Source organism: Chenopodium quinoa, unplaced genomic scaffold, assembly GCF_001683475.1.
Source record: "Chenopodium quinoa cultivar QQ74 unplaced genomic scaffold, ASM168347v1, whole genome shotgun sequence".
Lineage (NCBI taxonomy): Eukaryota > Viridiplantae > Streptophyta > Magnoliopsida > Caryophyllales > Amaranthaceae > Chenopodium > Chenopodium quinoa.
The window spans coordinates 1,362,793-1,379,656 of record NW_018742987.1 but is presented as its reverse complement, the minus strand read 5'-3'; the positions used below and the strand labels follow the sequence as shown (position 1 = coordinate 1,379,656).

The 16,864-nt window shown below is 32.3% G+C and overlaps 1 protein-coding gene across 1 annotated transcript; it reads left to right on the top strand.

Moving 5' to 3' along the window:
- Positions 1-12,695: 12,695 nt before the first annotated feature.
- On the top strand, positions 12,696-16,744 carry LOC110729650 (cytokinin hydroxylase-like). The gene is made up of 4 exons (XM_021909420.1): positions 12,696-13,295; positions 13,935-14,167; positions 14,288-14,905; positions 15,739-16,744. The coding sequence occupies exons 1-4, from the start codon at positions 13,028-13,030 to the stop codon at positions 16,165-16,167; spliced, it is 1,548 nt and encodes a 515-aa protein (XP_021765112.1). The 5' UTR covers positions 12,696-13,027; the 3' UTR covers positions 16,168-16,744.
- Positions 16,745-16,864: the final 120 nt, after the last annotated feature.

Below are 16,864 nucleotides of genomic sequence, written 5' to 3'. Positions count from 1 at the left end.
GCTAACGTACTAATCTCCTACTCGAACTAAAACACTAACTTTTAAAGGTATTGTATTGGGAGGTGAAGACGGTGGCACAAAATCATTCCTTTAATATTGAGATGGATGTGTTAACTTTATTATGAGTTTTATTTTATTATATTCTTATATTTTAGGGAAAAATAAAAAAAAAATATTACGAGTTTGAGTTTGTAACACTTTTTGTGGTGACACATGCATTCATCTTCGGCCTCATATCATATATTCATATCATCCACAAATCCAAAGTTCCAAAATATGTATTTTCGGCGACATTTTCTACCGTGCCAAAACAACCAAAATATTACTAGTACAATGAATGTTAAGAGTATTAACTTTTTATTACTAAAAGTGTAAATAGCACTAGTTAGCTAGTAGCTATCATAGACTCACAAAAATTATCTTCAATTTTGTTGGCTTTTTATTTATTTATTTTTTTAAAATGTTTCATCGTAATAGTATTATTACATAACTAGTTTTTGCCCGAGCTATGCACGTATCATATAACCAATATATAAAGCTAAACTTTCAGCCAGGTGACGAGACAACGACACTTGGCGTTCCAACTTTTAGCCAAGTGTCGCGCCACGCAGGATAGAGTTATATATAATTAAATTTGTAGGATTAAAAAGTTAGTTTATAATTCTATTTTCATTCAAATTTGGATAGAATTTTAAGATAAAATTGTTAATTTAGAGTTTTATTTTAGTAAAGTACCAATATTTCATATGTACAAATTGAATTATAATTTTATTAAAAAAATAATTAGATTTTAACTCTTATAAATTATCATATAAATTTATTTTTTGTATCATAATATTTTTTTGGAGCGAAGGAATTAGTTCAAAATGTACCACATCCATCATTTATAATATATTCTAATCAATTAAAATAATATACTTCACAATCTTATGTAATTTTATTACTGTGTGTAGACCTGTTAATCGGGTCGGGTCACGAATCATTTCGGACAAGGTCATTATTTTAAGTTACGGGTCAAAAAAATATTTTTCACCAATATTATTATTATTAGTCCTACTACATTACACATCAATTCCTAAGTAATTTTGTATCAATGATATGTTTTAAAATTTGACATATAGATTAAAAATTTATGTTAAAATTTAATAAACAACCCAGATATCGCACGGGCACAAAACTAGTTTATAATAATAAGATTTGAAAATAATAAATTCAATTAAAATGAAGTTAGTTTAAATGAACTAACTTATAACAAATTTGGATTTATTTAATGTCTACACTTAAAACTCTCTTGTTAGATTTATTATTTAAAATATTTTTATAAATTACTATTAAAAAAAATTAAAAAAAAATTTTGGTGGAAATTTTTTTGTTATCAATACGACACGTATACTTTAAAAATAACTATATCTCGTGATTACTTTAGTATATAAAATATAGATGAATTAATAATCATATATACCAAGTGTTGGTTTACAATATAAAAAAATTCTTCTAAGCTTAATGTTGGGGGTTCAATTACCATCTTCTAACCTTAAGGGTGGAAATCCTCTTACTTTTCCCCCCACTCTCAAAAGTATCTAACACGTTGTTGACCCTTAGCTTGAGAGGCTATCATAGATATGTAGAATACATACTTTGTGTTTCATTTTCACTCTTAATTAAAAAAATTTACGTACATTCCATTGATATCTCGTGATTTTAGTCATTGACACAAAATTTAATATAGAATTCAAATACAAAACCCTCATTGTCGCATGTTAATCAAATAGCTTACCATCCCATTTCCCAAAACACTCCTTTTTTCAGTTTTAATTTTATTGCAAATTTTAGTCATCTTGTTATTAGTTCGTAATATCATTTAAGTATTCCATTTATTCTTAATTATAGAACCATTAAGTTACTTGTTGATGTAATTTTGATCAAACAACACTTTCCGAGTTTCGAGCAACCTAGCTTAAGAATGTGGCACTTTTATGTAAGCAAGGACAACGTAGAATATATATGATCCACTACTATTCCACGGGGGCAATAGCACTCATTGTCCAGCCACTCCCAGGAAATCTCAATTCCACCAATTAGGATAATTATAACAAGATACATATACATCACATGACACACGAGGCCACAAACAAGATACCTTGGTACGTAATATGGTATAATGGTATGTACTATGCATGGAATAGGTAGTGATTTCAGTCATTTATAAAATAATTAGGCCAATTGACCAAAAAAAAAGGGACCCTTCACGACTATTTGGTAAAAAAAATTAATGTTACGAGACAATTTTGTTAAAAAAATTAAACTCAGATGTCATTTAGACAAAATTTTATTTTATTATATATATTTTTTCCGATAAAATATTGAAAAGTCCTAATTAATTTTTTTTTTGTTTTTAATTTTTTTTTGTATTTTTAGGCTTAATTGTTGCATGAGATTATTTTTTTTACCAAATTGTCGCATAAGGTTATTTTTTTTAAATCAATTTTTCGGCTTGTTGCTAAGGTCTTTTATTTTTTACCAATCTGGTCAATTGGCTAAAATAATTATATTTATCAATGAGATAAATATAATAACTTAGTGGTTTTAGTCGTAACTCGTAAGACTAAATGTTTGTGTACAACCAATGCATGGTTCGTGCAGGCGGATGCACGATCCACATGGTGCATCTCTTAAAAAAAACCGGAAAGAACATTGCATTGAAATATAAAGAACATTTAGTTTAAGTGAAAAGAACATATTATAGAATTGTAAAGAACATTGTATAGGAATGTAAAGAACATTCCGTTAAAGTGCAAAGAACATGTTATAAAATTGTAAAGAACATAACGTGTTGTTAAATAAAGTTCTTTATCTTCATGTTCTTTGATTGTCAGAATAATGTACTTTTATTTGTGACATATGTTAATTGTTTAATTTGAAATGTTCTTTGAATTTTGTCTTTAGATTATGGTGGTTGAATAAAAATAATGTTCATTATATTATATTATCATTAAAGGTGATAAAAATTTCGGGTCGGGCTGGGCTATAACATAATATCTCGTGTCCAAAAAACCCAAAAAATGTAGTGGGCTTTTCGGCTTTTTTTCGGGTCGAGTTTGGATTTTTTAACTAAAAATGCATTTTTAGGCTTGTCTAAACCCGCCCTATTTTCGGGTTGGGTCGGGTCTGGTCGGGCCGAAGTTGATCATCTCTAATTATCATGTTTTTAATTAATATTACGGATGTTCTTTAGATATAAATAAAGAACGTGACGTTGGATGTTTTTTTTTTACAAAATAGGTATATGTTTTTTATAAAACAACTATATGTTCTTTACAATACAACTCTAATTTGGATTTTCGGCTTTTTCTTGGGCCGAGTTTGGATTTTTTAACTAAAAATGCATTTTTAGGCTTGTCTAAACCCGCCGTATTTTCGGGTTGGATCGGGCTGGGCCGGGTAGGGTCGGGCCGAAGTTGATCACCTCTAATTATCATGTTTTTAATTAATATTACGGATGTTCTTTAGATATATATAAAGAACATGAAATTGGATGTTTTTTTTACAAAATAGGTATATGTTCTTTATAAAACAACTATATGTTCATTACAATACAGCTATATGTGATGTTCTTTATGAAAAAGCTATATGTTCTTTACAAAACATATGTATGTTCTTTAATGAACAACGGAATGTTCATTCCACATTTTTAAAGAGAAAACGGATGCACGGAGCATCGTGCATCCTCCTCCATAGAAAAAATTTCAGTGTACAACAAGTCACAACAAGTTCAAATCTTCTCACTCTCATTTGTACCTTGTATTGCCTATATGGGTCTTTCGAACTAAACAAGAAATAAAAAATGATGACGTTCTATTAAATTTGTAATTTTTTTGCAAAAGTTATGAACAATTGAACATGGAACACTTCTACGGAGTATGAACCCTTTTAATTCCAAATACGGAAAGACGTCTACTTTTGGGAGCCGCAATGTAGTACGGGAATTGAGGTAATAGCTACCTGCTTACTTCTCCTTGCATTATTGGTTACACTCCGTATTTGGTTTGCATATAATTAGTCCTTATTACTACTATCTCCGTTTCATACTTCATGATTAGACATTATTTACTCTCATTTAGTATTAAATCGTTGTAAATAATATGAAGTAGATCTGTAGATGTAGTATATTAAAATATTTGGTATTGTAGTAATTTGGTAACGTGGATGGGTTCCAAGACTACTTCAATTCAATCCTAATTGGGCTGTTTGATTCATTTAAGACGTAATTGTATCTTCTAAGGGCTGAATTTATTTATTTTTATCTTTTTAACTGTGTTATATAATTAATCATAGCCGCACATGAGTGTTTGACCAAAAAAAAAAAAAAAAAAAAAGGATCAATGAACCAAGCAAAACATACTATCGATCATGAAAAAAAAAAATGTCGTACTCCATATTGACTACTTCTAATACGTCAATTAAAATACATTTGAAGTACGTACCTGTATATCCTTAAAAGCTACAGAGTATAATTTTAACCAAACACTTGTTTAGATTGAGGACAATGCTAAGAGGTAGACGGGTAGTGAATATAAATATAAATCATGAGGATTTATTTAAGACGGATTTAATTATTACAAAATGGTGGAGGTAACATATGAAATCTGACTAGTAGTACAACTGTACAAGTGTAATTAAAAACAGTATGCAACAGTACACTAATCTTAATTTAATTATGCATCCTTCAGTATACTTGGACTTTAATTATTATGGGGGTATTGACTTTACTTAAAAAAAAAAAAAAAAGATCAAGTGCCGCAAAAATAGCAAACAATCTCACCGCGTATATCCAGAAAAAGAAAGAAAGAAAAAAAAATGTAGTTTGACCATGCATACCGTCCAAGTCTCTGATGGTTTCATGTTAAAAATACGTACTCCAGTCAATCCGTACGCGGACATCATACAACCACTCACTACTAACTAAGTATCCAGTATTTCGCCTCGTATTTTATACTCCTCCGTTTTTTTATATATCGTAAGTGACTTAGTGCCTGTTCTGATTGACTAAACTGAGCTTAATTAAACTGAACTTATTGAAGTTGAACTGAACTGAACTGAATATTTTATAAGAGAAGAAAATTAAGAACTGAATTGAACTTATTGAAACTGAACTGAAAATAATCTGAAGAGAACATCAGACCCTTACTATCCAATATCCACATAACGTCCAAAATACTCCATCCTTCATACGGAGTCTAACTTTTTATTATCGACTTTTTATTGTGAATGTCATGTAATTTTTTTTTTATTTTTTTTTTTTAATAAATATGCCTTTTTTACGTTTTTAATTACAATAGTCTGACTTGTGAGCAGAAAATCTACAAATTTAATATATGAAATATTTGTGGTACAATATTTCGAACAATTTATTCTTCTGCTGCCTAGGAGCATTGGATTCATATCACTATATGAGCTGAGGCATAGTGCATGCTTAGTTACATGCATTAATCACAAGTATTTGGGTGCGTCATGTTATCAGATCCACTATGAACAAAGTTGGGTGATAAGGTTGAAAAGTGCGTATTCATTTGTGAGTCAATTGTTACAAAAGGCCATGCATTAATATAAATCCACCCCTAAATAGAGGGATCAATGTATAGAATTAGGACACGTACAATTTTTTTCAGCTTTGATATTCAAGTTTACAAATTAATACTTCTTCAACCAATCTTAAAAAAAAAATATAACTCTCTCTCCGACTGACAATAATATAATGACTATTTAATTTTATATGATCTTCAAACATATCTTCGATCATTATTAATATATCCTTTAATTACATAGTAATAAAAAAAAGTTGATAATAAAAAACAAAATATTTAGGCGAATCTGACACGATATTTCATATGATCATGTTTCTTAATTATTTGTTTCATCAAAGTTTATAAAATTGACCCCACAAATAGAAATAGACGCTATATTATGGTCGGAATGCAGGGAGTACCATTTTCTAACTAAAATACTTGTACAAAATATATCTCATTACTTACATATATCTACTCGGGTTAGATAGCGTAACTCTCCCATTCCCCACTACTTTGTTCTTATTTATGTAATCCACTAATCCCCACAACTTTACTCGCGCTCACATTGTTTAACCATGATTATTACACATCTATTCAGATTGGGTACGGTGATACCCACACTATCTAATCTTGAACCTCTCATTGTAGATTTTTAGTTACATGTATCAACTCAACCAAATTGAGTTGGGTTGTAAAACCCCACTTAATTGACATGCAAAAGGAACAAATATCCACCGAGTAGGGACGTTGTCCACTAATAAGTCCTATTTTTGTTTTTTGTTTTTTCTTCTTTTTTTAGAGTCTGTTCTCTTCGGCTTACAGTCCAGTTCAGTTCACCGTACCACTTCAGCTCTATTCACTTCAGTTCAGTTTAGCTCCAATCAATTTAGTTCAGTAAATCAAAACAGGCCACTAAACTATATTTAATTACAGAGTACTTTTTACTTTATGTCATGATCTTACAGCTTATTTCAAATTAGATTAGAAAATATAAATTCATTTAGATGAAATGAGTAAGAATAAATTAAATTAAATATAACCTTATTTTTTGTTTACTTTAATTCAACTCAATTAGTCAATTCATTATTCTAAGGCTTAACAATCACAATATTAATTCACCCAACTACCCAAGTGTCCCAACTAAAGCCTAAGAAATTGTGTAAAATTCCAATCGACCATCATTCTATTAGAGATGGAGAAAATATTATGCTTTGTATATGTAATAAAATAATTTTGATATTAGTAATGCATCTAATACGTACTTTCCTGTGGTATGATACTTTATAATCATATTAAGTTTGAAAACTGATAGTTGAATACGTATTTCTATTGTTGGTAATAATCAATCTTGTATTAATTTAATCATCACGGGACACATGCTTTTCCCAATTAAATTTAATAGCTATATTGCACTCCCTCCGTTTTTAAATACCTGTTTCATTTCTATTTTTTGCACTATTTATTTGTCCTACTTTGACTAATGTTTGTGATTTACACATAAGAAAAAATATAGTCTTGTGAGTACTTGTTGGAATCATCTCAATAAATAGATTATTAATTTTCAATTGTTAGAATTTATACTTATTGATAATTAAAGATATTAGTTATCAAAGATTAGCATCGACATGCGTGTCCAAGAGAAATGGAGCAAGTATTTGAAAACGGAGGGAGTAGAAATTTATTATAAATGCTTAGCAAAAAAACAATCAATATAACAAAATTTAACTTTAATTCGATCATGTTAAATTAACCACGGAGTGAATCCTAATTCACTATTAGTACGAATATTATGTCAAGGCAAACTGATACCTCGTGCTGGGCCTTAACATGATACCTCGTGTCCAAATCTGCAAAAAAGTGGCGGGCTTGTTGGGTCAAAACGGATTTTTCGGGTTTTTTTCCATAACATATTCAGACCTTTTAACTAAAAATGCGTTTTTAGGCTTGTTCAAATCTGACCTTTTTTCAGACTGGTCTAATATTGATCACCTCTAAACAAACCTCAAAGTTGGTGAAAAAGCTACAGCAAGTGACAAAATTGAACAAAATTGTGTGGTTGGTAGGGGTTGTAAATTGTAATTGATTGGAAAGTGTAGAGATCCTCGTGGGCTCGTGGCAGCGACCTTGTTAACATACATAATACGTAACTAACAAGCAAGTACGTGTTGTGTGAAGTATATCTTCAACACTTACGAAAGTTTCTCGTAGAAAATGCTAAGGAGATTAGTTCATTGGATATAGGAAATAGGAATGGCCGAATGAGAATTAATCCTCTTTTTTGTGGTAAACTTGCTAACCAAACAAGTCAATATGCATCCATTTCCTCGGAAAATCAAATTTCACATGTATTTACATACATGTCTGTCAATTTAACAGCTCTTGAAAACAAGGAGCGTATAAGTTTCTATTATCGACCTCAACTTGTTTAAAGCTATCTATTGGTAGTAATATGATAATTGATAAATATAGTTTCATCTACGAAAATTATACTACTCCGTAATTCATATTTGTTAAGAGTAATGCATATACGAAATATAACATTGAGTAATAATACATAAGATTGAGTATTAATAAGTCTAAACTTGAAAAATTATAAAAGTTAATATTTTAAAAATACACACTGAACAAATCTAAAAAGGCTACAACCGACTGCACAACATAAAAGCGCGTTTTTATTAACTACTTTAAGTAATTGGCAAAAAATTGATATGGTTTGTGATTACCAAATAAATTACGAATATCTAGCCATCGCTAAAGGATAGTTGTTATGTAATTATTTGAGATTCATTGGAAAAAAAGTCGTCGGTTAAAATTTAAACAAACGATCACATAAAGCCAATATTAATTTAAAGTCGCGTGTTGCTAATCAACATCTTTAACAATCGTCGCTATTTACCAACAAGTAGGGGTGGGAGTTTTCAAACCGAACCGTGAAACCGTCCGTTACCGAACCGAACCATCACGGACCGAACCGTTTATAACCCGCTAATTTTAAACCGAAAACCGAACTGAACCGTATAATGTCAAACCGAAACCGAACCAAACCAATTAATGTTAACCCGTTACGAACCGTAAACCAATAACAAACCAAACCGTTTATAAACCGAAACCGTTTGAACCGATTAATGTTAACCCGCTAACTGTTTTAACCGAACCGTTTATAAACCGAAACCGTTTAAACCGTAGGAAAAAACCGTTTAAATCGAACCATTTACAACCCGCTAACCGTTTAAACCGAACTGTTATAACCCATTAAACCGTTTAAACCGAACTATTTTCAAACCGCAGCCCGTTTAAACCGATCCGATTACAAACTATTTAAACCGAACCGTTTACAACCCGTTCCATTCAAATTGAACTATTTACAGCCTTTAACAATTTGTTAGAATTCCACGAAATATATTTGAAGTTTAATGTAATTTAACAGTACAATTTTTTTTACATATAATTATTGATTTAAATTAAATTTTTTTGTTATTATAAATTTAAAATTATATTCTTGTATAACTAAATTAGGAGTTATAAATTAAATAAAAAAATGAAAAAATTTGGCCACCCACCCACCACTGTAACCCACCCTAACACCACCCCCGCCGTCACCCCAGACCCACCCTAACACTACCCCCACCCACCACCGTTACCGTAACCCACCCCCACCCCACCAACGTCAACTCAGACCCACCCTAACACCACCCCCGCACCCACCATAATTACCGTAACCCACCCACCCCACCACCCACCGTAAATAAAAAAACCCAGACCCAAACCTTACCCCACCCCATCCACCACCGTCACCGTAAATAATAAAAACCCAGACCCATACCCCACCCCACCTACCACCATCACCGTAACGTACCCCACCCCACCCCCTTAACAAACCCCACCCCACCCCACCCACCACCGTCACTGTAAAAAAAAAAAAAAAAAAAAAAACCAGACCCAACCCAACCACACCCACCACCGTCACCGTAACACACCCCACCCCACCCCATACAAAAAAATCGAAAAAAACCCAAACCCACCGTAACCCCACCCCACCCACCCCCACGAAACCCAACATCCTCGAAACCCCCCAACTCACTCTAATTGCTCACCCACCATAAAACTCCCTCCCTCCCTCGAAAAATCCTCCCTCCCCACCCACCCGAACCCAGTCTAACCGCCGCCGCACCCACCCTAACTCGACCCCCTCCGTTGCCCACAACTTGAAAAAAAATTAAAAAGAAAAACAGAAAATAAAAAAAGGAAGAACGAAAACACCTTATATATTAATCCTGAATTTGGCCTCGAATTTGGTTTTAAAAGGCCAAATTCGATCATGAAACAACTAGATCAAGAGTTTCGTGGTCGAATTTGACCATAAAAACCGTCGTGCGTGGTGCCGGTGGACGGAGACGGAGAAACGAGATGGAAGAAAGGAGAACATAGACGGAAGAAGGGAGAAGAAGGAAGAAGAAGAAAGGAAGAAGGAAGAGGAGATGAGAGAGAAAACGAGAGAGCAGTGAGCATATTAGCAGCCATGGCTTCAAAAAATTGATAATATTACATAAGAGGATTAAGAAAACAAGAGAGAAATCAAAAAGAGTACTAAAGAGACGATGGTAAGAGTGATCTGATTGGTGGAAAAGAAAACATACGGATCGTGAATTGGAATGTGTGCGATGATAGGCCGTTAGATGACATGCAAATCAATGGCTGATATTTAATATAAGACGGTGACACGGATCATGGGATAATGGATTTGGATAGTATGTTTTTTTTATTCATAGCTACATACTAATAAAAACACTACTGTACTCTTAACTTTATGTAACTTATAAATTGTAAGAAACACAAATGTTTGGAAATTGAAATTGATTCAATATGACATATTTAATGTATATTAGTTATATGTATATCAGTATATGTAATAAATAATAATGTATGGTACGATTGGTATCATACTATCATTGGTATGTATAGATAATCGATAAATGTATCTGATTATTAAAACTTAAAACAGTTGATGATCGATCTAATTGAATACTTCTACTTCTCCACCCGTTTTCTTTAACTTGCAAGTTGCAACATATATATGTTGCAGCCTTGTAGGCACGTAATCTTAAAAGGTGATTAGAGAGGGTAAGACAACAAAGTAATTCAGCAATATAACTTTAACACCAAAATTATGGAATAGTTACAAACAATTGTCAATTATTACTTTATTAGACTAATGGGAAATTGAATAATCGTGATTTTAATTAAACATCCAAATATAGTTCCGTAACATTAAATTATTAGTTTATTACAATATCAATTATCGATTTATCGTATTCAAAGTACCAATTCATCAAATCATGGTTATGACGCGATCTTTAAAACAATTAAAACAAGAAGCTGATAGCCTGATAATATTTGATAATGAAACAATAATACATTAATACCTTATAAATTTGTAATAGACTAATATTTAATAAACAACAACAAGACTATAACCAAATTTGAAACATAAACATTAACATGATATAGAATGAATGAGAATTTATGTAATTCTATATAATCTGATATCTGAATCGATTTATCGTATTCAAAGTAGCAATTCATCAAAACATGGTCATGACACGATATCTAAAACAATCCAACAAGAAGCTGATAACCTAATAATATATATTTAATAATGAAACAATAATACATTAATACATTATAAATTTGTAATAGACTAATATGATAATATCGAATAAACAACAACAAGAGTATAACCAAACTTGAAACATAACATATTAACATGATATAGAATAATTGAATAAATGAAGATTTGTGTAATTGTATATAATCCGATGTCTGAAAATAAAGTGACGAAGTCCCAACTTTATATAAAACGAAAATAGCTAACCGGTCAAAAATCTCTTAAAACTCAATTTCTACTCGATCCATTATTTTTTTCACCAACCTATGCCGACCCGCTAATGAAATGGAAATACTAGTCCCAACTTGATATAAAACAAAACGCGCTAACTGGTCAAAACCACTTTTTAGAACTCGATTTCAACCCGATCCTATTTAACTGATTACCAAACTAACCCGAACGATTTTAGCACCAAACCGAGTATAAACCGAACCGATATGAATCGAACTAGCATTAACCCGGGTAAACCCGCCCCTGAACCGACCCATTTCAAAATAATCCGTTCATGACCCGAACCGATATGAACCCGGACCGACGTTGACCCGGTAAAACCGCCCCTGAACCGATCCGTTTCAAACCGGTCAGATCATGACCCGAACCGTTTATAAACCGAACGGGCATTGACCCGGGTAAACCCGCCCCTGAACCGACCTGTTTCAAACCGACCCGATTATTAACCGAACCGTTTAAAAACCGAACCGGCATTGACCCGAGTAAATCCGCCCCTGAAGCGACCCATTTCTAACCGATCTGATTATGACCCGAACTGTTTATAAACCGAACCGTTTATGACCCGAACCGAATTTAAATCGTACAAAAATAAACCGAAACCGAACCGACCTGTGACTAATCAAAACCGAATTGAACCGACCCGCCGTCTAAATGAAACCGTTTTAACCCAAACCGTTTCAAACCGAAACCGTTTCAAACTGAGGTCAAACCGAACTGCCAGACCGAAGTCCCACCCCTACCAACAAGTGAAACAATTGGTATAATCAACATCTTTAACTTATCGTCGCTATTTACCAACAAGTGAAACAATTGGTAATAAGCGACGGTAGTCTAACACTCTTAATTGTGTTTGAACTGGCTAGGTGGATGTTTAGGAACTTGGTTAAGGATGACCTCTAACCATCTATGAATTATAATTATCTTTTATATAATCCTTAAATAATAATTAATGTAAAATGTGTGAATAGTATTAATCTATAAATAAAAAAATTATTATAAGTAGGAGATACATAGTAAATAAAAAAAACATTATTTTGTGGAGTTTACCATAGTCCCATGCATAATTAGAACATACAAACTATGGAACGAAGAACGTCAAGGCCAACACGATTTGAACATGAAATGGTAAAATGAAAGCCCTCATTCTCATTACAACTACGAAAATATTATTATTATCATTTTTATTAATCTTACTATTTAATTCTTCATACCATGAAATTATTGCTATTAGCAACCGCGGTTCTCATTACCTTTATTATTATATTCTAAAAAATGAATAATAATTCTATTCAACTTTATTTCAAGTCAAAGGACGAGTTTCAACTATGACATTTCATAAGGTCAAACTAATTAAAATAGTGCTATAATCATCTTTAACTTTTCTTTTTCCTTTATTTAATTATTTTCTTTTATTTTATTATTTCTTTTTGTCCTTTTCTTTTCTACACTTCTATAAATACCTCTTTCCCCTACTTCGTCATACTCACCATATATATTTTCACAACTCTAGAGAGAGAAACTTAAAAACCAGAGGAAGAAAAAAAAAAAAAAAAAAAAAGCGAAAATGAGTCTTAATCTTATATGCGGATTTTTAATCTTCTTCTTGTTGTGGAAATTGATTAATGCTTGTTTTCTTTCACCCATTCTTTCGCTGCGAAAGCTGCGAAAGAATGGGTTGGGAGGACCAACACCTAAGTTTCCTCTGGGCAACTTAGGTGATATGAAGGAGATGATCATCAAAGCTAAATCTTTATCTTCGTCATCGGATACTATATCCCATGACATCCATTCATCTTCTCTTCCATATTTCTCTCAATGGCAAAAATTATACGGTAAGCATATCATTTTCTTTGGGTTCACTACTGGTGTCATGGGTATTATTATAGCAAATGGGTCAATCATGCATAATAGTTTCCTCGTTCACTTTTAGTTGCAACAGTTTGACTAAAAATCTCTCATTAAAAGTGAATAGATTATTTGAGAAAAAAAATTATATTCGGTCATTCTAAATCAGTTCTAAATGAATAGCCCTAAAGAAAAAAAAAAAAGTAAATACAATTAAGTATAACAATGGTAAAGCTATTCTTAATTTCAAATGTTGTTTAGTGTATAAAAGGGTACTAGAAAAAAATAATATATAAATCTCTTGTATTAATTTTGTCTACCATTTTTTTTTGGGAGTATCATTTTAAGTTTTTGATTTTACGATATAAAAAAAGATACTTATAAGTTCGACACCATGCAAAATCCAAAGAGTACCTTTATTGTATACGAAGTATATATTATTAAATTACTCCAATCCGAATAATTTTGCATGTAGATGTCCTAATCAAGATTAAACTAATCATTTATAGATAAATAATATAATATTGATGATTGGCATAAAAGAGCATCAAACATGCAAGTGATAAAGTGCTAATTATAATGATTTATATACTAATTAAAGATTAATATATATGGTTGATTTGCAGGTAAAGTGTATGTTTATTGGATGGGAGTTGAACCATTTTTATACGTAGCAGACCCTGAGTTCTTGAAGCAAATGTCAGGAAAAGTATTAGCCAAGAATTGGGGAAAACCTACTGTTTTCAAAAGTGATAGAATTCCTATGTTTGGGGAATATGGTCTTAATATGATTGAGGGTAACACTTGGGTTCGTCATAGACATATTATTACTCCGGCTTTTTCTTCCACCAACTTGAAGGTATGTAAAGTTTTATCGTCTTTTGGGTAATTTTTGAAAAAAATATAAAGTAAAGTTATTATAGGATCGCGTATGTTTTATATGGAGTGATTAATAAATTTTGTGTCTTTATAAATGTAGGGAATGGCAAATTCAATGGTGGAATTGACAACCAAGATGATAAGTCAATGGACCACTCTTCTTGCTGACTCGAGCAAAGTTGAGCTTGACATGGAGAAAGAAGTCACAATATTGGCCGGAGAGATAATTGCCAAAACTAATTTTGGAATTAGTAGTGGATTGGGAAATGTGTTGCTTGAAAAATTAAGAGCGATGCAGATTAGTTTGTTTAAACACACGCGTTATGTTGGAGTCCCTTATGGCCAGTTGTTGACCATGGGACAAACCTTAGAGGCTAGGAGGCTAGGGCAAGAGATCGATGACATTCTTTTATCCATTATAAATGCAAGAAAAAAGGTTATTGGTGTAGAACCTCAACATGATCTACTAGGGTTATTACTCGAGGGAGAGGATCAAGTTGATGGGCGATTTGTGAGGAAATTGACAACTAGGGAACTAATCGACGAGTGTAAAACGTTCTTCTTTGGAGGGCATGAGACAGTTGCATTAGCAATGACGTGGACATTGATGCTATTAGCAATGTATCCAAAATGGCAAGATGAATTAAGAGAGGAAATCAAAGAAGTGATTGGAGAGAATGATAACATTGACTTCACCATGCTTGCTGGACTCAAGAAGGTAAGAGATTTGACACTATAACACATGATTATGTTTTTCGTATGCTAAATACTATCTAACATTATCAATGCATTCATATTTATACATGTTCTTATATACTTTATGTTTAAACAATAAAAAAAATGCACCATACCTTATTTTCTCAATTGTTTTCTCATTTTTCTTGTTTTAATCCTCCAATTGAAAAGTCTTGTTCTTAGAGTTCCTAATATAGAGCACATACGTACATGTGATTATAATTTTGTGCTACTTGGTGTTGGTCCTTAACCAACCAAATGACAAAATTAAAATTTACTATCAAATGGCATTAGAGCATATGATTATAATCTCATTTACTTCTATTGTTCCAATAAAAAAGTACTAAAATATTGAAATTATTTAAAGTATAAAAAGATCTACGATATATTTGTAAGACAAAATCTCTATTTTGAATGAGTTGAACCCGAGCACACTTGTTATATTTTTGCTTGTTTCATATGGGGATGTAAGTCATACAACCATTTTTTTTTTTCTTAAAAAGGATATATTACTGTTATAAATTGAAAACAAAATATGTTTCCAAAAAAGGGAAAAAAAAGGATGAGATAAGAGGAGGGGAAAAAATTGTCAATGAGAAACCATAATGGTCAAAAGAATCAAACATTTGACCACCACCTAAAGTGAATTTTATATCATCATAATTGTTTTGTCATTTAGAGCCGCAATGTCATAACCGTCCGGATGTCCAACAGTAAAATAGTTGAGATAATTGTTACTTTTTTTTTTTTTTTTTTTTTTTCCTTTAGATATTACTTGTATATGTCAATTCTAATTAAATTTGTGGTATATTTCAGATGGGATGGGTGTTTAATGAAGTATTACGATTATACCCCTCGTCACCAAATGCACAAAGACAAGCAAGAAGTGACATTCAAGTAGGCAATGTAGTAATCCCTAATGGCACCAACATATGGATTGACGTCGTTGGAATGCACCACGACCGAGCTCTTTGGGGAGACGATGTTAACGAGTTTAAACCGGAGAGATTTGATGGAGACTCGTTGTATGGCGGATGCAAGCACAAGATGGGTTACATGCCCTTTGGATTTGGAGGAAGGATGTGCATTGGCAAGAACTATGCACTTATGGAGTACAAGATCGTTATGTCCTTGATTCTTCGTCGATTTTCCTTTACAGTTGCACCATCATATCATCATAGCCCTACTTATTTTTTCTCGTTTAGACCTAGTTCTGGGGTGCCTCTTATTGTAAAACCTCTATAATTATGTATTCAACTTCAATAGAAATAGCTCACATAAGAAAGTGTTGTACAACATATATATAATGCAAAAAATTATAATAGGAATATAATTAGCAAATCTGGGAAATCTAGTTAAGTTTAGAGAATTGAGTAGTCTCAGGTGCTTGTACACTCGATCAATACATTGCCAATGAAGTGCTCAATTTATATATGGTCATTTAGAGCTTAGATTTGCCCAAAAAATTTCACACTAGCCCAAACATATTGCATGCAACAAACTTACTACGAGTAATTCTCAGGAATTGTTGTCTTAATTTCTTATGTAGCGATGATCGATAACATCCTATCGATAACATCATATATATCGTCAATGAGTATGACATGGGAGTTCACAAGTCCCGTTAAGGTTACGGATTCATACCTTAATTTTTTACCAAACAGGAGACAAATTGTTGTCTCTGTTAGCGTGCTAACCGATTTCATACTCTTGAATAAGGGTTTCCTTGACATCGTAGAAAAAGTGTGCCATATAGCCCACATATCACAGGAACATTTGCTCTACGTTGTATAAATACCATGTGCAAATGAAATTTAAATTCAAAATGGTGCTGGCTTGCAGCAACTGAGGCATGCTTCCTTTGAGGAATTCTGAAGGTTTTCCGAGTGGATCGTTTCAGACTGAAAGATGCAGCGCAAAAGAGTCTGATCTCTATATTAGG

Excerpts from the sequence above, each read along its gene's own strand:
- LOC110729650 (XM_021909420.1), top strand. The coding sequence starts at position 13,028 with ATGAGTCTTAATCTTATATGCGGATTTTTAATCTTCTTCTTGTTGTGG. Across the intron at positions 13,296-13,934 it reads TCAATGGCAAAAATTATACG|GTAAAGTGTATGTTTATTGG; the intron begins GTAAGCATATCA and ends GTTGATTTGCAG. Across the intron at positions 14,168-14,287 it reads TTTCTTCCACCAACTTGAAG|GGAATGGCAAATTCAATGGT; the intron begins GTATGTAAAGTT and ends TTATAAATGTAG.